Consider the following 22,750-nt stretch of genomic DNA (forward strand, 5'->3'; position numbering starts at 1 on the left):
TTAAACACCATTAAGTCTCACAGGCCAGATGAATGTGACAGAAAATACATAAAAGAGAAAATTTGTTAAAGCTGATGTGGTTGTTTTTTTGCCTCTAATACACACCTTATGACTGTGTGTGTGTTTGTGTGTGTGTGAGAGAGAGAGAGAGAGAGAGAGAGAGAGAGAGAGCGTACGTGCGATGTCGCACATGCGCTCACACACACACACATGCACACACACACCCACCCACACACACACACACACACACACACACACACACTAGCCTTGCGGCACTGGAGCTCCACATGTGGCCTAGTCTGCCTGTTTTACCCATGGGCATTTGTCTCTTCTATCTCTTAATGGTAATGACATTTCAACCAGCTCTAGCAGATGGCATTTCTGTTTTCCTTTACAACTTTCAGTGTATTCTGCTCTGTACATTCAACCATTCCCTATGTTTCAAATAGCACAAATAAGATGAAAAGGATTATTGTTTCACAGAGAAAAGGCAGCCATGTGCAATTTATAAGCTACACAAATTACTACATTCAGGTTGTGTGATCACAACAGATGCTGCAAATAAGTGATTGGAAGGCTTGACGAGTCTTTTCTCACTGCATAGAATTAAACAGAGCAAAAGGGTCATGTAGGGATAAAATGGCTTTAATAGTTGGCTAGAAAAAACAACAACAAATGCAACTCTAAGCAACATTATTGCAACTCTACATCTCAACAATAGATGATTTTTTTTTTGTTCACGTACTACATTTGGGTCGATTCAGAACTAAATTGAGTTCACTTAAAAGCAGATTCAGATTGAGACCACCAAGTTCTTACAACTTAAACACATCTCAAAGAATAAACACATTTAAAAAGTCTATTTTTATCTTCATTTCTTTTTCCCCAGTAAGAGATTTAGTCATCAGACCAGAGTAAGGAAATGATAAAAGAATCTATTCATGTATATATAATCACTTTTCTTTTTTGATCATCTTCACTCAGCTGAATAATGTACATAAATGCATGTGATTGGCTGCACTAGTGTTTGAATGACGCACAGCTTTTGTCTTTGATTGATTGGTCGTTGAGTTACAAGGAGTCTTGACTCCTTCTGCTCTCTGGATCTGGCTGATCCATCCTGATGCCCTACTTCTGTTTGGAGTTTTTGTCACAAAGGGTTAGGGTCATCACTGCTATAAGAATAATCCCACACGGACAGCTTCAATCTCACCATACTGTGCATGATACCACAAAGAACCCAGAAAGATAGCTGTGGATGTTCCTTTACTGAGAGCCTTAGGGCTACAAATGTCAAGAACTAAGAACAGTTTTGTACTCAAGAAACAAAGGAGAAGTGACTTAAGAATTTATGCATTATGCATTTTTTTTTATTTTTTTTTTTAAATTAATTGTGTATCATGCTCCCTGTTCGAGGTGGCCACGCCGCAGACCATCTGGTCTACATATTTAGATTTTATATATACATGTTAATTCACATAGAACCTTTTGTATTAGACCATCCAGTTTTTTAGCAAGCAAAAATAATAGGTGATTGTTTAAACAATAAATAACTGTTAATCATCTACTTTTGGTTTTAGCCTTCAGTTTCACCTGTGAAGAATAAAATTGTCGTTAAAACTGATAAACGTACATGAAGAGTCAGTGAGCTGTCTATTGGGGAAGCCATATCCATGCTGTGAAAAGACATAAAATCCGAAACTCCTCTCATGTCCATCTCAATCTTTAGATCTCAAACCCAGATGTCTTTGGTGTATAGCACAAAAAAAAAGAATTTCCCATATGTGAATCTATCTATCTATCTATCTATCTATCTATCTATCTATCTATCTATCTATCTATCTATCTATCTATCTATCTATCTACTGTATCTCTGTCTGTCTGTCTGTCTGTCTGTCTGTCTGTCTCTCTGTCTTTCTGTCTGTCTGTCCGTTTCAATAGTTTCAGATAGAACTATAAGGTAATACAGTAAACAAGGAATGATTTATAATGACACTATCTGGTGTCACCCAGATGAAGATGGCTTCCTTTTTACGTCTGGTTCTTCTGGAGGTTTCATCCTAATATCGTCTTGGGTAGTCTTTCCTTGCCACTGTCTCCTCTGGCTTTCTCATTAGGGGATACATTTTCCATTTCGAAATTATATCCGGATTTGATATATTTCTGTGAAGCTGCTTTGTGACAATATCCAATGATAAAAATAGAATAAAAAAGAAAATGAATTGAATTCTGCTACACTATTATCAGGTGAAAATATTGTACTAGGCTGGGGTTGCATCCAGACCATGCTGTGTATTGAATAGAATGTCAGCATTATCTTATGGTTATTTTATCTATATCTGATAAACAATCCAGAAATCATAGGAAACCACAGCTCTTTTATATCTAGTGACCCCATTTTGAGTAATCTAATTAATGACTGCCTGAAGGCTGTGACTCAGAGAGCTGTGCTACACTGATTTTACTCCCACTGCAAGGTGTACTGTAGCTCTGTGTGTTGACTCAATCCGAACAATAAGGATTTCTGTGCACTTCCTGGCTGTTGTTCTGGATCGCCTTTTTTTTCCTACCATTTATTTGCTGTGTTTGTAGTCTACATTATATAAGCTTCAGAAATAAGCTCCCTTATGAGCGTATATATGTGTCGGTTTTTATTCCTTTAAGAATCGTAGTCAAGTCACTTTTGTTTGTTCCATTTCTCTCTTCTGAACTTTGCTTTTTTTTTCTATCTTTCCTCTAGTTCTTGTCAATTTCTCCACCCACTTACAGTCTGTGGGGCTGCATTTGGAAAGCCATACATAAGTGTCGCAGTTTATCCATATTTTTCAAAGCACAGTATGTTTTCTTCTGCTTTCTAATCGCTTTCAAGCATCATTCAAGAACAAAAACACGTTAAACTCTATAGTCCACCTGATAATGCTAAAAATCGTTGTTTTTGTTCTTGATTATTATTGGATCTCTGTCTCTCTGTGAGTCAGTTCACTCTGTCTGACTTACTGATGAAAGGCTCTGGATTGCTTTTCACACACTGTGGTGTGTAGTTTGTGGAAACTTGTGGAAGCATCCTGCTGTTTTCTAGAGAAATCACAGCACATGGTCACACTTTCACCTCAGCGGGGCTGTACGTGTCAGTGGAACGGCAGTGAGACTATTTTTTGCTTTTCTCAGATTACTACATCTAAATTTGTGCCGGTGTGTTGTGTATTCAGAAATGCCAGAAAACATTGTTTAGTAATCATACATCAAGCTACAATTCGCATATGTACACAAAAGTTAGCCTCCTGTATGAACAATAGACAGATAAATACTTCTGTAATTAAATACGTCTTAAATTAAACACTAAAAGTAGAATATTTTATTGGGAAACAAATTTACTGGAGAAGATACACAGGTCTGGATCAGTAATTATGTGCAACATGTGTCTTTAAGACAAATCTGGGCTTAGAGTAACTGCTATACCAAACATGTCCACTAGCCTAGTAAAGCAAAACATAAGGGTCCTTAAATGCAGAGAAAATGATTTGATGGAACATTCATTATAGGCAGTGGTAGCTAAGGTGCTTAATGCTCTGGGCTGTTGATCAGAAGATCATGGTTTAAGCTGCCACTGTTGGGCTCTCGAGCAAGAACTTTAACCCTCCCTGCTCCAAGGGTGCTACTGTGAGCCTGTGCTCTGACCCCAAGTTGCAATAAAAAAAGCATGATATATGACAAAACATCTTTCATTCATATAATTATTCATCTTGGTGGTGCGGGTCATTACGAATCAGGGAAAACTGGGATCAAGGATGGAACTCATTGCAGGGCACGACACACACACAGAAAGTTGTCCTTGTGTTAAATCATAGTCCTGCCAGTTGCTCTTGTGTTGTGGTAGTTCTAACACCATATTGGTCTTTGGGGATTAATACAGTTCCCTATTCTACACTCTACACAACTCTACTCTACTCTTTATACCTCTATTGTAAATCTACCTGATGTTTTTGGAAGATAACTGTTGAACCCATGGCTTCAAGGCCTTACATCTGTGATAAAACTCAATAAAAATGTTGTTCAGTATCGAGGGCACAAGTGTAACATATTTAATCCAGATATTATCCTACTGATTTTTTGCTCTAGAGAAAGTTAGGGTCATCAAAGACAAAGACAAAGGTTTTTTAGTTCATTTCTAATTATAATAACATATTAATATTTCACGTTATGTTTTTTTTTTTTTTATGACTATTTCACAAGTTGACTCCAGCTCTGGTCTCAGACAGATGTCATGGTGCAGGAGGTTGGGGTCTGGTTCTGATCCAGGCTTCTTATCACTGTCATTGGCTGCAGACTGAGGAAGCCTGGGAGGACTGAGAGGCCAGTGGCAGTGTGCACTCAAGCCTGCTCTGTCCTGCTTGTGATTAATAGACTCTATTATGAAACAGCAGAGGATGATGGATCTGCTTCACTATGGCTCTCTTTGGACAACAGTGAGGAATGGGTCACACTGCCTTGTCATGACTTAAAATGTGCATTTCAGAAGTGTTTTAAAGGTTTTTTTTTAATGGAAATGTTTAGTTTGTTTATCTCATCCATAGCCCAGTAGTGGTATCTTTCTAGATCAGGCATTTAAATGGTTAGTAGAGAATGTTTCTGAGCCTAAATGAGCCAATGCAATGTGAATTTTATACTTCTGCTTTCATCATGAATGCTTTCATCTTTGCTCTTTGTGTTTTTTTGTCTAACATAAAAACACACACTTAATCACAGTATTTTGGAGGAAAAATGAATCAGTGTGTATCAGGTGGCTCTTGTTCTTTTTGCAAATGACCAAAACAGGACTTTCCCTCTGTGTCTCTCTAGCACCTGATGGGTTCGTCTATGTTCCACATGTTTATCCTGAGTATGGTGGCCATGGATGTGATTGTGGCCTCCAGCAACTATTACAAGGGCAAGAACCATAAAAAGGACTATGATGAGTTCTACCTGGCGGAGGTAAGCCATCAAGCAGTCAGCCTTCTATACCAGTTACTCCATTTGAATAAAAATCAATTATAATAATAATAATTATTATTATTATTATAAAAATATTATTAATAATAATAATACATAGAATTATATAATAGCCTAAAGGTGTTTGCCTCAGTGTTGCTGTTGTTACATTTTACATGCTTTATTTATGCATAATATTATGCATAATATTTTACGGCTTGCTATTCTGACCTGTCTTCACTGCATTTTAATGCCCAGAGATTAAATCAACTGAGGAGTATCGGTGTATGTGTAAACAGCTCATAGGCACGTTCCAGTTCTGGAAATGGCTCTGAGCATGCGTACGTGTGTGTGTGTGTGTGTGTGTGTGTGTGTGTGTGTGTGTGTGTGTGTGTACGTACGTGTGTGTGTGTTTGTGTGTGTGTGTGCGTGTTTATGGGCACGTGTGCTGTCTGTCACGTTCTGACTGTGCCATCAGTATGCAGGTGGCACGGTGGGGAACAAAGACAGATAGAGGTGTGTGTCTGCCCGCCCACTCCCAGCTGAAAGGTAGAGATAAGGAGAGGAAAAGCATGAGGCTTATACTCATAGCTGAGTTCCTATTCCATCTCACTATTAATCCACTTCACCTTTTTATTTGGATCTGAGGAGTCACTAATGGTCCTAGTTCATTCGGGCTTTTGGTCTGTTGTTGTTATTTTTATATGTGGCAGTCTGGGAAACCCATCAGATTTTACTGTGGCTGGATTCTGGAAAGCTGGCAGTAAAACATGTCGCCATCTTTACTTTAGGAGAACGTTATTATATTTAAATCGACAAGCAGGTGTTTTTGTTTAGGCTACTTTCCAACCTCAGTACCTGTGCTTTACTCACACAGTGAATGTCTTACTTTGGTGAAATACTTTGCAGGGATGTGTTTCCATAAGTAGATTAGGTTATATACTGTATACTGTATATAACAGTAAATGGGGCATCTTTAAGTACAGTTTGAATGAAAACTCTTAATACCCTCTTAGGATTTTCACCCTATAATTTAAATTGTAAATAAAATATACAGTACTGTGCAAAAGTCCTAAAAGGTACATAAAGGTACATAAACGTGCCGTAAACAGTAATTAACTAACAAAGTCTAAATCTGATGTGGCAATCTTATGTACCAATAGTCTTATTATGTTTTGTGCGGTTTCATAAGAAAAGTAGCTGCTTTAACTCACTCAATAATAAAGATTTTTTCAAATAAAACAACTAAGATTACATTTCTATGCACTAGATTTTCTCACATATTAAAGGAGTTTTCCAGGACAGATCCAAGATCTAACATTCTATTTTTCACACTGCAGTGTTAGCGGTATTTAGGTTTGCATCAACAATCCACAATAAACAGAACAGACAGCGAGTGAGTGACATTAAAGACACTATAAACAACACTGAGTAGGAGAGTTCAGATTTAGCCTGAGACTATGTGCAGTATACTGAAATAGTGCAGATGTACCGAATGTAGTAGGAGCAGCACACACACACACACACACACACACACACACACACATGGATGGACTGGAATACTATCAAAACAGTGCAAATTTAACAAAAAAATGAATTTTCCAAAAATAAAAGCTTTTCTAATAAAATAAGCAGGAACAGTCACGTTCCAGTTATGACCCCTTATTTCAATGAACTACATATACAGTATATAAATATTAATTGAAGCGGTTTGTATATATCTGTGAATTAAAGTGGTTTGTGTGTGTGTATATATATATATATATATATATATATATATATATATATATATATATATATATATATATATATATACTTGTTTTATTAGTGCTGTGAATTAAAGTGGATATGAAGGGAGTTATAAAAGATAATGTAAACTGCTGCTTGAGTTTAATTGGATTTCAGCTCCTTGTTTGGGAAAATAATATTAATTTCATTTAAATTCTTTCTTTCTTTAACTCTCTCTCTCTCTCTCTCTCTCTCTCTCTCTCTCTCTCTCTCTCTCTCTTTCAGGTTGCTTTCACAATGCTGTTTGATCTGGAGGCTCTTTTAAAAATCTGGTGTCTGGGCTTCACCGGGTACATCAGCTCTTCTCTACACAAGTTTGAGTCTCTGTTAGTTGTGGGCACTACTCTGCACATCTACCCTGACCTCTACCACTCCCAGCTTACCTACTTCCAAGTAAGCATGGATAATTATTTAATAAGAGCTTGTCCTGATGTCTGTCACTCTTTTTATTCCATTCTAAATAGCTTTAATACATTTGAATCTGTTTGTAGTTAATATTGTGTATTGACATCAAAACCTTACCAAAATCCCTATGAAAGCTGTAAGTAAAGAAATGAGCAATAATTTTAGGCAATGCGGCTGAGAGAATGCAGGTAGGCAGTTTATTAGGAATAGCAAATATTACAATCGTGAGGCAAAGGACAAAAAAAAAAGAAGACAAGGGTGGGCGATCTTCAAACAGGATATGAAAGACAAGGCAGGTACTAAAAGGTACAGCAAGCGAGGCAAAGATCATAATCCAAGGTAAACAAGACAAAACAAACGGCATGGGTAAAGGCAGAACACCACTCAAACTGCACGTCTACTTCACAAAGACACACACGAGTTTAAATTGATGCAGTCCATCAGGACATAACAACCAGTGATTAAGACGTGAAGGGACACAGGACATGAACATAAAACAGAACACACACATGGCAATTTAAACAGTCACAGAACAACGTGGATGTGAGCGGATTCCACACATACTGTAATATACATCTGTGATGTGCCTTGCAGCAGGAATATTGTTAGAGCTGTTGTTAAAGAATATAAATCAGCAACATCTGATTGGTTGTTGATCAGAGGATCAGGGTTCAAGCCCCAGCATTGACAAGATGCCATTATTGGGCCCCTGAGCAAGGTGCTGAAACCTCTCTGCTCCTGGTTCTGTATCCTGACTGACTCTGTGCTCTGACCCCAACCTCCAAAGTTTGAATATGTGAAGAAAGAATTTTACTGTGCTGGAATGTAAATGTGGCCAAAATAAAGGCTTCTATTCTTGTTTATTCTATCTGACCAATCAGAATCAAGAATTCAGCACTGTTGTTAAATCAGTGTGATTATTCCCTGTGTCACCACAGCGTTGGTCTGGTTTCAGACTCCCTTGATTTTATTAAATGCCAGTGCATTTGTGTTCATAGTATATCGATACAACATAGCCATATCGTCTCATCCTTTTCTTTCTTTCTTTCTTTCTTTCTTTCTTTCTTTCTTTCTTTCTTTCTTTCTTTCTTTCTTTCTTTCTTTCTTTCTTTCTTTCTTTCTTTCTTTCTTTTTTATATATATTTTGGTGCTGTTATGCTCAGTTAAGCACTTCATCTCTTCTGTGTGCCACAAAGTTTCCCTGAAACTCATGCACTCATGCTACCTACCGAATGAGGGGCTCCTCCTGACCCTATGAATGATGTCATCGTCGGCAAAAACAGGTTACTTTGCTTCCTGAACTAGTGCGAAACCGAGTACGCACAATCACTGCACCGAACTCACACCACCTCCTACAGGCACTCTCAGGTTCAGTACCATGCTGTGCTTCCAGGTCCATATAACATCTTTCACGTTACTAATGTTTCATGCGGCTCCAGGCTCTGTTTCAGACTAAACTGCAGCATTAAAAAAGCATCCTAAGAATTTGCAGTTTCAAATGTCCAGAGTCCTTTTATTTTTTCTAAATCATTGCTGCAGTTTAAGAACCGAAGAAAATGATACTCATGAAAATGCTGTGAAAGTCAAAACCTTGTGAAAGTTGCTTGTGAAGTCTGAATGACTTATGACTAATGATGCTATTTAAAAATGCATTTAAACACATGCATTATATGTTTTATATAACATCTTACATAACATTGTTTATATATCGTAGTAATATCGTATTTATGTAACATTGTTTCTTGACCACTTAAGCAGTCTGGATGTTCAGCAGCTTATTTTGTAATTAAATGAAACTAATAGTTCCTGGCTCTTAAAGCCGTCGACGATTTGACGTCGTTTTCACGGACTTGATCATGATGAAGACTGAAAGCGTGTAGATCCGGGCTTGCTGACAGTTCCTGGGTGATTAAGGGCTTAAGCTGTCAGGACTAAGTAGCATTTTGAAAGAAAGAGCTTTGTGTCAGGCTGGAGATTGATTGTGATTGCAAGAAAATCACAACCAAGCAAAAAAGCTTGATATCTTCTTTTTTGAAGATGGTGTATTAAATCTCCTGAAGTTTACACCTGCTAACTGGTACAATGCTAATCAGGCACTAATCTGGGACTTTGCAGACAAGGTGTTTGTTAATGGTTGAAGGCAGCCGGAAGAAACAGCAAGGGATTTTGGCTGTGTTTTTTTGGTCAGCCCTCATTAAGGACACAACCTGTTTACTGATCACAAGAGGGGTGTTGGGTCAGTTGCACGTTGCTGTGCTTTATACTGCATTATTAGTAAAATATTTTTACTTTCCCCTGTGTGCTCTGGATTATTATGCATAAGCAAGAATAACTCATTCAGTGATTCATGCTTTGAAACAGGAAGTGAGTCACTTGATTATTTGGTGTATTTCTGTACAGCGTGTTTGTGCTATTTATGTTTGGAGTACTTTTGGATCGTTAATGTTAAACAGCAGAATCAAGGGGTATAATTGTTAAGAACCGTTAAGGGCTGTTTATTTAAAAATATATATATTAGTTTTATTTTAATGAACTATTCTAGTTATCATTCTAAAATAAAGCCACTAACAAGAAGAGTGGAATTAGTATAAATTGTTTTTTTTTTTTTTTTGCCGAATCTCCATTCTGTAATTTATTCAGTGTTTCAGTGCTAAAGGTTAGACGAAGTCTTTGTCATTTAATTTGGTAAAAGGACAAAAAGAAGAAGACTCTGCTTCTATGAATAATTTCCATCCATAAATATTGCTTCTCTTCTTATTTAGTATGTTTTTAGATAACCTAATTAGCCCTCTGTGTTCACTTCATACTGTATCATGCAATACAATAGGAAACTTTTGTGCATAATCATACAATTGGCCTAAATATCCCTTTGGGTAATAAATAAATGATTTTTGTCTGTACTAAAACATGTGAATGCAAGTAGTTAAGCAGATGTACACAACAGTGTATCAGCTCTGTTACAATTTTTATTGGTTTCCCACATCGATGTGAATGTGGACGTGTTATAAATTTATTTTTATTTTTTTTTTTTCCGAGTCCTGGAGGAGAGGAATTCGGCTGGAAGAATCTAAGAGGCAGCAGACTGCAACAGCTAGATCGATAGACATTCCCTTTTCTTGATCATGATATATTGTTCACAGGTTTGTTCACCTAATGCAATTTGGAAATTGCTGAAATTGCAGAGGAATAGAAAACGACAATGGAAATGAAAACAATGTTTGTTCTGTTCATATCAATACATAATCAATAAGGTCTATTGTTCCCGTAAGTTCCAGATGTTTTTATGAGTTATTGGTTCATTCCCTTATGAAGGGAAATTCATCTGTGCTGTGTGTTTATTTATTTTTTTGTACTTCGAAAAATGACCTGTCATAACCATTCGTGGGGTGAAGAACTAGACAGAAATAGTGTATTGCTTATGGAAACTATATCTACTAAAGCAAAGACTTCGGTTCTTGGTTCTTGGAGAGGATGAGGTACAGGAAATGGCAGATAGTTCATGTGATCGTGAGCTGCGAAGGAAAATCAAGATTCAATATTTTATTTGCGACATACACAGTTATATACACAGGGAAGTGGTAGCTCAGTGGTTAAGTTGTTGGACTACTGATCAGAAGGTCGTGAGTTCCACCAAGCTGCCACTCCTGGGCCACTGAGAAAGGCCCTTAACCCTCAATTACTCAGCTGTATCAATGAGATAAATGTAAGTCACTCTGGATAAGGGCAAATGTTTTCAAATTGACATAAATGAAAACCTGGCCTACTCCTCTATAGACTGTGCAAACATTACAGAATGGAAGGGAATATAGTGAACATGCAGGTGAGTTACATATAGTAACATTAAAGTGCAGTGTGAAGAACAATGGAGTAAACAAGCCTTTATGTAGTCGTGGGATTTGTCTGTGTTGATATGTCTGATGGCTTGAGGGAAGAAGCTCCTCCTGACCCTTTCAGACAATCTAACTGACAAAGAAAGATTATTAAACATCATCAGCTAACCTGTTGACATTTACAGCACTATAACATTATTTACAGAAAACAACATTTTGAACGGAAAAACATGAAAGAACTCGGCTAACGTTTTCATTCGGTTGTCTGTCGTTTCTGTAGGTGTTGCGAGTGGTCCGCTTGATCAAGATCTCTCCTGCGCTGGAGGATTTTGTTTACAAAATCTTTGGTCCAGGAAAGAAGCTGGGCAGTCTGGTGGTGTTCACAGCGAGTCTACTCATAGTCATGTCTGCTATCAGTCTACAGATGTTCTGCTTCGTGGAGGACTTGGATCGCTTCACCACCTTTCCACGGGTAAACTCTCACACGCTGGATTTAAAGGAGGAGAATCAACCGAATCAGAAATACATATATAGAAATCGCTAAAAGTGGCTGGTAAGCTGACGGCTTCAGTTCTGACATGGTGAAAGCTGAACTTGGAAACACCAGGAACAAACACAGCCTGACACACTTTCCAACAGCTTCACAGTATTTAATCTGTCAGCAGAAGTAACAGCTCTTGCCAGGTTGTTGGATACTAAGTGCTCAGGAGATGGCTCTCATTAGCCAAATCTTTTTTATTCTCTGTTATTAGAGGAGATCCACTGATGCATGTTTGTGCTGGGACTTGGAATGGTCTGCGTAAACAGATGCTGCTCACTTCCAAAGCTTCTTTCTGGGTGGCATGATGACTAGTCAAGATAATGATATTTGCACACACTGTGCTCAAATAGGCCAGTTGTAAAATGATCTTTATTAGACCCTTGTAGCTGTAGCCAGTGTGAGCAGGTTTTCAAGACTGCCTCAGGCCAGACAAACATAATTTTTTTATCATCATGACGTATGTATTTTCAGGACTTGTTCGGCTTATTCACAATGAAAATACAATTTGGGATCGTAATGTTGATGTAACCAGAGTGTTCTCTACTTCTGTTCTAGTTAGAAATTGACCGAGCCTAGTTTTAGTTGGAGCTGTATTCTTCTCCCCATCCTACCCAATTTTCTTTCTATCAGTCTCCGGTAAGGACAGCCACCAACCAGGGAAGGCAAAGGCTATCATATGCTTCTTCCAACGCACGTGAAACAAGCTGATTGCATCTTTTTGAATGCCAAAAAACATCAGCGGTGCAGTGTCACAATATCAGATGCACTACCGCATCCATGTTTTTTTACGATTGACTTGTGTTTCTGAGAGAAATTACTCTACCCTTCCCTGCCACCGATAGCTGAGGTATCATTTTAATTCAAAACCACGGTCGTTAAGCTGTGCCCTGTTGAAGGATACAGCAGGGTCAGCTTAACTGTCCATGGGAAGCCAGTGGGCCACAGGATTTGAAAACACAACCATTCAATCACTTAACCACTGATCTACCTCTTCTCCACTTCTGAACTTCTGACATGTTAAGCTCTTCCTTCTTACGTTTCTCGAATTAAGGTGTGAATGTCACAACTGAACTGAATGAAGTACAATGAGAGTGAGTCCTGACTGATCACAGCTATGTTCCTCTCCTGCAGGCCTTCATGTCCATGTTTCAGATCCTTACTCAGGAAGGTTGGGTGGACGTCATGGATCAAACCCTGGTAGCAGTGGGACGAGTGTGGGCTCCAGTGGTGGCCATTTACTTCATTCTTTATCACCTGTTTGCTACGCTGGTAAAAATTCTGCTTAGATTTGAAAAACAAATCAATATAATACACAAAATATAGCATACTAGTATATTTAATAGTATACATTTATATAGTATGGAATGTTTGTGTTACAAAATAGTGTGTGTGTGTGTGTGTGTGTCCTTTCCTACTGTACAGACAATTCAATTTCTATTTTTTATTGTAACTTTATTGTTTTTATTCTAGATTATGACAGACACTAAGGAAATAAGTCAAGACTGCTTTAAAGAAAAAAAACTGACATTTCATAAAGACATTTTATCCCATTTATTTTCTTTATGTATGGAGTAATAGTAGGATTTTGGTGTTGGTACTGTATAATGTATACAGTGTGTATACAAATAAAATAGCTCTGCAGGCTGTATTAATATCTATTTATTTTGAGATGTGAGTCTCATAATAGAAATGACATTAGACAGGCATACTGACAATCACTGGCATATGAGTCACACTACTGGACAGATAACAAGCAATTTCAGTAATCATGCATACTTATGATGTTCTCAGTGTTCAAAGTAAATTAATAATTGTATAATAATGAAATATTCTGTCACTTCTGTCATGGAAACCTGCAGACTTGATAAAATGGTAAAAATACACACATCCGAATCCACACATGGCCTTCTAATAATAATAATAATAATAATAATAATAATAATAATAATAATAATAATAATAATAATAAAAATGCTCCGACATGTGCATTGGTGGATTTTATTTAATGAGAATATTCAAAGATTTTTCTGACAAAATGAAAAGGAATTTTTAATCCGATACCATTATTCAGAAGCTCTTGTCTGGTGTTTTTCCAGATCCTGCTCAGTCTGTTTGTAGCTGTGATTCTGGACAATCTTGAGCTTGATGAGGACTTAAAAAAGCTAAAGCAGGTAAGATGTTATTTAAAAAGAAATGTGATTTTTAAGATTTTTTGATTTTTTTTTGCGAATGATATGTGGTGAGTTTCTCAATGCTGCCATGATGATTGCAGTGTAAACCTACACGGGAATTAAAAAGAACTTGAAGCAGTGTCAGATATCTGGTTTTCCATGATCCATAGTGCAACAGTGGATTATCAGCCATGCCATATGATCAACTGTTCACATTGACCTTCATACTGTACTTTAACTAACCCAGAATCATATCAATACATTGTAAAGTCTCATACCTGGCGTGTATTATTATTATTATTAGTGGCAGCCTTTTGAGTGAGCATTTAGATCTGTGCATGTTTTATTCTGCCCTGTTCTGGTAACTATTAAATAATTATATATTAATTATATTACTAACACTATTATTTATTTCTGACCGACTACTACTGTGATTAATGCAGTGGATTTTGAAGAACTTCATCAGATGTTGTCTGTTCATGGAAGTGTTGTAGATTAATAGCCGATCAAGTCAGATCCCTGTCAAGCTCAGTTCATTATCTAGTTGTATGATCATTTTGTTGGCCTCTCTTTAAATATTAATTGTTCAAGAAAACAGGAACAGAAGTGTGTCTTCTTACCCAAAAACAAGGGACCAGAACTACAGCCAAATAGGAGCTTGATTTCAGACAGCAGGCAGCCGTTGGAATGAATCAAATCTCATTGTTGGTTTTTGCCAACGGATTTGATAAGACGTCCTCACAGAGTAGGAATGGTGTGATAGCCACTCAATACTGGACTCTCTCACAGAGCTGGCAGTTTGCCTAGACAAACTTCTGAAACAGTGAAGACAAGTGTCCTTTACTAATTAGCATCACTACGATGAAAAACAGAATCCAGAGCCATATCAGACACATTTGTCTTTCACTGACAGAATGTCTACTACACTGAGAGTGGTGGTCCTTCTGAGAATGGGCCGTCCATATCAGCATGAGAACGTCTTACATTTACATTTACAGCATTTAGCAGATGCCCTTATCCAGAGCGACTTATATTTTATCTCATTTTTTATACAACTGAGCAATTGAGGGTTAAGGGCCTTGCTCAGGGGCCCAGCAGTGGCATATTATGATGAATCAAACAAGCACTAATATATTGAGCCAAAACCTTCTCCTTTTGCCCGTTTGTTTTAAAAAGAATTTTGAAACATCTTTTCCGTATGTTTTTCTAGCACTCGACAAAAGAACAAGACCTTGGTCCGAGACTGTGACAAAGAGTCACATTTTCCCTTCATGTTCTGTAGGAGAATAAATCATCACTCGTTTCACTCCATTGATGTGTTGAGAATCTGAAGTGCTCTTCATCAGGAGAACATTGTATTATTGCGTCATAGCATCAGCAGAATCATGGCTAGGATGTCTGTGAGAAAGAGACTGATGTCTTTCACTACAGTGTCTATATTCTTTCATCAAAAATCTGTTTATCAGTTTAGGTATTAACTACAGTTGAAAGGAACGACAGGACAGAAAATGGCATGAAAATGCTAGAATTTTTCCATGAATACTGAATACTGAATACTAAAACATGTCTAGCAAAGCCATATGATTTTCCATCTGTTGTTTGACATTACCCATCCTCATACTTACCCATCCTCATACAAGGCTGTCTCTTTGGGAACAAAAGACAGATCAAAACAAACAAACAAACAAACAAAAAAACCCAGAAGAATACATTCTCATGGCCTACAAACGACTATATCAGAACATTCGTCTTCCCAGCATCCGCTGCATTGATTTTAAAGAGTTATGCCAAGTAATCTCAGTATCAGTATCTTTTTTTAAATCGGCATGTAAAAAGCATGATCTCAGAATCACATGATCCACGTTCGGGAGTCTTCAGCATCCAGCTGCAGCCGAGGTATCCTGTATTATCAATGAAAAATTCATAACATGGGCCCAATCTCGACTGCCCACATGTATGAAGAGATCCCCCAGCCCCTCACCACCAAGAGCTAATAGATGACCATTCTTAAATATTACATTCTGTTGGTTAGCTTCAGCCTTTGCTAATTCCTCTATTTCCCAAGGAACATTAAGCCGTAGTCTTCATTACAGACGATTCTCATCATATGCTCCTTTTTCCTGATTCCCCTTCCAATATTTTCCACAGCATTCAGAACAGCTCTGGTTCACACACACATTCAGACACTTTGGCATGCCTGAGGACATAGGATCACATTCAAAGTCCAAAAGTATCAGGTCAAGTTTTCTGAGCATACCATTCAGATTATGCAGTCGTCCTGCATGTAGGTTACGCCGATTTGTGGCTGTCAGATTTTTCTTGACTTGAAGCACCTTAAGATTGGGGGGTTTTCAGTAACATCCAGACCATCTTTAAACACAAGCCCTTTGCTTAAAGCCCGAAAACAGGTGGAGAATATGAAATGCATCTTCTATCAAAACTAATATGATGTAACATAAAATGTAGCACATCCTGTTATTTTTTATTAGTCCTTGGTAAACAAATAGAGACAATGGCTTATAAGCTGCTAGGCTTATTTAGCAAAATTAAATGAGATTTTTATTATTAAGATAACAAAATTAAGATAAGACATTTGTCTAATTAAGATGATACGTAGCTAATAGTATACAGTATGTGTTTCATAATAGCCGCAAATCAAATTCCGTAGTGAATTTAATGACTAAAACATACGTTTCTTCATGAAATATTGTATTTACATCAAACTGTTCCTTTTTGCTTAGTGATATTGTAGAGGACAAACAGGTTTTTATAGCCAGGTCAGGACAAAATTGCACATAATTGGGACAAATCTCAAAGTTTTAAGTGAATTTCACCCTGTGCATAGCTAACAACAAGACTCTGAGCATTGCATAAGATGTCTGAGGTCTGACTGTATATGCACATGCTCATAAATTACCTCACAATTCTGGTGACAAACACTATAAAAACATTTCTTTGTGGTGGTTATTATAAGAAAATAAAACGATGAGAGCAAAGATCTTAATAAAGAAGTTGTTCATTCCAGCGCAGCAGTGACAACATATAAAGTGTTGGTTTTATACTGTTGTTTTTTTTTTGTTTAAATAGGGTTTCGCTTTAAATGTAAATTGAGTGTAAGAACTAAGTATCACCCAAATGCCTGGGTGATACTATTGTCTAGTCGGAAAAATCTTTAAATGATAAACATGGTTTTTACTTGACTTGACTTGTTCACAGGGGCACGGTGGCTTAGTGGTTAGCACGTTCGCCTCACACCTCCAGGGTCGGGGTTCGATTCCCGCCTCCACCTTGTGTGTGTGGAGTTTGCATGTTCTCCCCGTGCCTCGGGGGTTTCCTCCGGGTACTCCTGTTTCCTCCCCCGGTCCAAAGACATGCATGGTAGGTTGATTGGCATCTCTGGAAAATTGTCCCTAGTGTGTGATTGCGTGAGTGAATGAGAGTGTGTGTGTGTGTGCCCTGCGATGGGTTGGCACTCCGTCCAGGGTGTATCCTGCCTTGATGCCCGATGACGCCTGAGATAGGCACAGGCTCCCCGTGACCCGAGGTAGTTCGGATAAGCGGTAGAAGATGAGTGAGATGAGTGAGAGACTTGTTCACATGCAACTTAAAATGGTCATCGCGGTCACGTATAACCTTTGTTCATTGACGGTTCTTGATGTCCTGCTGCCACTCACATGCCAGCAATTGATTGACGTTATTCATTTATTGGTCTAAACATATTGCTTTTATGATATTTAAGCTTTTCTAATGTGTATTTGGAGTGGAATTTGGGTTCATCTGGGTTCATCTGGGCATGTGGTACAGTAGCCTAGTTGGTAATGTGTTGGTCTACCAATTGGAAGGTTGTAAGTTTAAACCCCTGGTCAACTAAGCTGCTACTGCTGGGCCCCTGAGCAAGGACCTTTACCCTCAACTGCTCAGGTGTAAAAAAAAATGTTAATCCCTCTGGACAAGGGTGTCTGCGAAATGCTACAATGCTTTGGGTTCAAACAATCTGTATTTTATTACAGTGCATATGGGGATTAGTTACTGTGTATGAACAATTGCAATTTGAAATTTTTTGACAGAAAGAAATGCTAGCACTTATCAGGACTATTATCTATCAGTTCAGGTTCAAGAACTACAACTCTAAAAATGGATTTAGTCTAATTACTCAGATTCCTCAAACAACGTCCAAGTAAGTTTATAAGAAACAAATTACTTTCTAAGTAGAACAGTTAGAGCATGGGAAAATCTTTGCAACACAGAGATTTCACAAAGTATCACTAAGCAAATGATCTTCTAAGGTTAGCAATATTTGGTATAGTTCAGTCTCGCTTCTAAAAGAAATGTTTTGGAGAATTGTAAATCTGGGTGATTTAGTCCCAGCAGGAGGGAACAGGTGCAAATCCCTTTAGGTTTCTGAAAGGAAATGAAAGATTTATTCATCTGAGCGAGCTATAGAGCTCTCATCAAATAAACACATCTTTATTTTTAAGAATGTGCTGCACAGGTAAGTATGACTCATCAGTTCATTAACGCTGGAAAACATGACCTGTCTGGGCTCCTTGGTTACAGGTGCTGAGATGTTGGCAGCGTTCAGTGTGTGAATGTTAATGAGACTGATGCAGATGAACTTACACTACCACGGCCAAAAAACGGTGGGAAATGGCTTTGGAATAATGTCTCGTTCTCATTTCATTCCTTCTCTGGCATGCGTTCAGCATTTGGACATGTCCAGATCAGTTTTCTCTTTGCCACAGCTGAAGGATCTTCTGCTCAGCCTGTAAAATTGTCTATTTTTCAGGTGCTTCCAGCACAGATGGGGGCAAGCCTAAAATAGACTGCTAGATTATGATTGCTCTCCAATCCAGTATACAGAGCAAAGGGGGGAGCTTTTATAAACAGTTGGTTTCAAAGCAATTCAAAGAATGACCTTGACTCTAGTAAGGCTAGTTCATCCTGATGTGCAACAAATAAGGATGAGACGGGTTTCTGTCCTTTTGTATTCTCAGTGTTGATTTGGTGGCTAGGCGGCAGCTCTTAGGTTTTCTCTCAAGGTTGTTTTTGTAGCTCTCACTGAACAGATTGCTGTCCTCTGTGATAATGTCATCAGTAATTGCTTTTGAAGGGTTTTTGACCCCCTGCTTTTTCAACCATGAAACTCTTGCAGTCGGGAACAGAAGTATAGTCTGAGTCATGAAATTCTTTGGAAGATGCTGAAGATGTTTTGCACGAATCATTGCATGTTCTGTTCGTAATCAACAGTATGTAACAAAGGCTCCCAGGCAAAACAGGTTAGTTGTTACATCAATCATTTTATGGATGCATAATTATTTGGATCATAAATTAGCTCCATTATTGGCAGCTTTAATCAATATGACATGCAGTGTATGATATATTACACATGGGGATGATGTATATACAGTAAATAGCAGTATTTTTTTCTTCTCTTTTAAAAAAAGAATGATTCTTACTCCAGGGGGGCACGGTGGCTTAGTGGTTAGCACGTTCCCCTCACACCTCCTGGGTTGGGGGTTTGATTCCCGCCTCCGCCTTGTGTGTGTGGAGTTTGCATGTTCTCCCCGTGCCTCGGGGGTTTCCTCTGGGTACTCCGGTTTTTTCCCCCGGTCCAAAGACATGCATGGTAGGTTGATTAGCATCTCTGGAAAATTGTCTGTAGTGTGTGATTGCGTAAGTGAATGAGAGTGTGTGTGTGCCCTGCGATGGGTTGGCACTCTGTCCAGGGTGTATCCTGCCTTGATGCCCGATGAAGCCTAAGATAGGCACAGGCTCCCCGTGACCCGAGGTAGTTTGGATAAGCGGTAGAAAATGAGCGAGTGAGAATGAGTGAGTGATTCTTACTCCAGTAATTATTCCTGAGACACTAGAACAGCATCAAGCCACGTCCTATAATGTCTTACCAAATTCAAAGATCTTTAACCACTTCTTCATGAAGAACTGGTCTCCTTTATATTCTCTGGTTTGTGACTTGAGATATTTTGATTCATATACAAATCCAGAGACTAATGAGACTAACCCCAGACTGCAGTTGTGGTGATTTTAATGTATGCTTGGGGTAATTTTTATGCCTCTGTCACTATATGGTGGACATTGAACATTTGCAATGTTTTTTTTCTACAGCTTTCTTCTGTTTGAATTAAGATTTAAGTGTATTTGAGGAAAACAGGTTAGTGGCATCACTTGTAGAATCATTTACTGGCAGCATGAGCATCACCATGAATGTTGTCGGTGTCACGTTATACTATTTGAAAGATTGATTTATAACCAAGACTGAGTGTCCTTCCTAAAGTAACCTGGTTTTGTCCAGGATTCCTGTGTGATGTCCTGGAAAACAGGATTCATGATGCCATCAATCTTCACAAGAGCCTGTGGACCACCAGACCCAAAAGACCATCAATGATTCACCACAATATATTATAGTGGCTCTGGGTGCCTTTCTCTCTTCCATATATATATAATAAATACCGGTTCCATGCTCTTTGGAGGAAGACATAGCCCTTTGCTATTTGTCTGCCAACTTTCCGACTGTCTGGCTATGTGGTGTCGCCCCGTGTGCAGCGTCCCGGCTTTATTTCGCCTTCCTATTCAGTCTTTCTATGCACATCATGTCAGAAAGATGGTGTTCTCTCTGGAACAGCAAATTACTTAGTATGTGATTGTGTAATGTTATGTGCAAAGCAGTAAGGAAATGCAAGAGGCCTTCTCTGATAAGTACCCAAGAACAAAAGCACCAGCTAATCCTTGTATTCAGAGTCTGGTTCGGAAATGGCATCAAACCGAAGGCGGGTTACTTTTCAGTGGCCCACCCTGTATATCTTAAACTGTGTGAAACCATCAAGAATATACAGTAATTTAATAAAACTATTTGCGTATTTGAGTATTTTTTTTATCCCTCCTAGAGACACAGACTGCCTGATGTTCAAAAGCTATAGATTTTTGATAAAATACACAACTAGGAGCTGTGAGACATAGGAATATTATTATTGCCGAAGCTCTCTGCCTTGCTCCTCTTATGTCAAGAACGTTGTAAGCAAAAGCCATCAAACATGACAGAACTCAGTGGAGACAATATCATTTCAGTTTGATTGATAGTTGAGCCATGGTGGAGTTTGGAGGATTGATAAGCCAGGCTGGTACAGGTTTGTTTCTTGTGAATGGTTTCGTGCAGATTCTTCAAATAGGATTGACATTTCCATTTCAGTGGAACGGTTGATGCAGCAGAGGAAAACCAGCATGTGGAAGCACTGGGGTTGTTTTCGTACCACTGAGGACGCAGATGGTGAAGTTCCAGGTCATCTTGTCTGATTCCTGTACGGTTTAAAATTGCACGATTCATTTCATGGATGCTGTAAGTCTCTATCTCTGTATTTCTTTATTTCTGACCTTCTTTTTTGTTTTTTCTTGACTTTCAGGAGCACTACTGTTGAGCCATGTGTGGCAACATTCTTAGATCTCCTCACAGATGGAGTTGCTCAAATACCAGCCATGTCTCCCTGGTGTGAGAGAAACAAAACGCTCCCAGCTATTGCTCACAGTTGAGCTATGTTTGTCTTCAAAGTGAAGGCTGTATTTTGTGCCATATTGCTACAAGGATGTCTAACAGGCATTGCAAAAACTCACTGATCATGTAATCTAGCTTTTATTGCGCTTTTTATAAGTTTGCATGATCCACGTATCGGTAATACACATTTCCTGTGCATTAGGAAAGGTTTGATGCTCCTGACTTAGGAACGTGTATAAAACGTTTGTCCTGAGGACATATTGCAAGTTTATCCATGAGGAAATTCCATATTCCTGAAATTATTGTGAGCCATGAAAAGTTTATGAATAAGTCAAGTCAAGAAGCTTTTGTTGTCATTTCAACCATATATATCTGACGAAGTACACAGTGAAATGAGACAGTGTTTCTCCAGGGTCACGGTGCTACATAGAACAGAGACAGAGCTAAGGTCTTAAGTAAGTGCACCTTGTGCAAACAGTGCAAGACAAAAGACCAAAAAACACTGATAGACAAAATACAGTGAATACAAACAATACAAGACATTACACAACTGTATGCTCTATATTACATGTGCAGAAATACTGGAATGAACACTTAATATAGTAGCAGCAGTTATATGAGGTATTGTAATGTATTGTGAAAAAGAGCAATCGACCGAAATGTGCAAGACAGCATGTGCACAGAGCAAAAACAGTGCAAAACAGCATGTAAACGGTGTGATATGGTGATACAGTATATTGGAAGAGTGTGTATTTGGTGTAAGTCAGTGCAGTCCACACAGTTGTTTGTGCGTGTGTGTGTATTGTGCTCAGGTCAGTTCAGTTACTGAGGAGTCTGATGGATTGTTGAAAGAAACTGTTACACAGTCTGGTCATGAGGGCCCGAATGTTTCGGTACCTTTTTCCAGATGGCAGGAGGGTAAAGAGTGTGTGTGAGGGGTGTGTGGGGTCATCCACAATGCTGTTGGCTTTGCGGATGCACCGTGTGGTGTAAATGTCCATGATGGCGGGAAGAGAGACTCCAATGATCTTCTCAGCTGTCCTCACTATCCGCTGCAGGGTCTTGCGATCCGAGATGGTCTAGTTCCCAAACCTGACAGTGATGCAGCTGTTTAGGATGCTCTCAATGGTCCCTCTGTAGAACATAGTCAAGATGGGGGAGGAAGATGGGCTTTCCTCAGCCTTCGTAAGAAGTAGAGACGCTGCTGGACGTTCTTGGTGATGGAGCTGGTGTTGAGTGACGAGGTGAAGTTCTCCGATAGACAAACACCAAGAAATTTGGTGCTCTTGATGATCACTACCGAGGATCTGTCGATGTTCAGTGGAGAGTGGTCGTGAAGTTAACTCTCCTGAAGTCAACAACCATCTCTTTAGTTTTATCAACATTCGGAGACAGGTTGTTAGCTCTATCTTTATTGTCCAGCTGGGTGAGGACTAAATGAAGGGTTGTGGCAATGGCATTGTCCGTGGAGCGGTCAATTTCTGAAACTTGATGTTCTTAGGGCCACACTGTCTCCTGCTCTGAAGGCTAGGTCTCTTTTTCA

At 38.7% G+C, this 22,750-nt stretch overlaps 1 protein-coding gene across 6 annotated transcripts in view; it reads left to right on the forward strand.

Moving 5' to 3' along the window:
- The window catches only part of nalcn (sodium leak channel, non-selective), an 87,677-nt gene that overhangs the window by 32,024 nt on the left and 32,903 nt on the right, over positions 1–22,750 (forward strand). For all 6 annotated transcript variants that reach the window (XM_060876099.1, XM_060876102.1, XM_060876100.1 and 3 more), the window contains 5 exons: positions 4,840–4,971; positions 6,982–7,149; positions 11,272–11,463; positions 12,664–12,801; positions 13,629–13,703. In XM_060876099.1, the coding sequence (XP_060732082.1) occupies positions 4,840–4,971; positions 6,982–7,149; positions 11,272–11,463; positions 12,664–12,801; positions 13,629–13,703 (705 nt within the window). The remainder of the gene's footprint in view (positions 1–4,839; positions 4,972–6,981; positions 7,150–11,271; positions 11,464–12,663; positions 12,802–13,628; positions 13,704–22,750) is intronic.

This window comes from Tachysurus vachellii, chromosome 8 (genome assembly GCF_030014155.1).
Source record: "Tachysurus vachellii isolate PV-2020 chromosome 8, HZAU_Pvac_v1, whole genome shotgun sequence".
NCBI classification, from domain to species: Eukaryota; Metazoa; Chordata; class Actinopteri; order Siluriformes; family Bagridae; genus Tachysurus; species Tachysurus vachellii.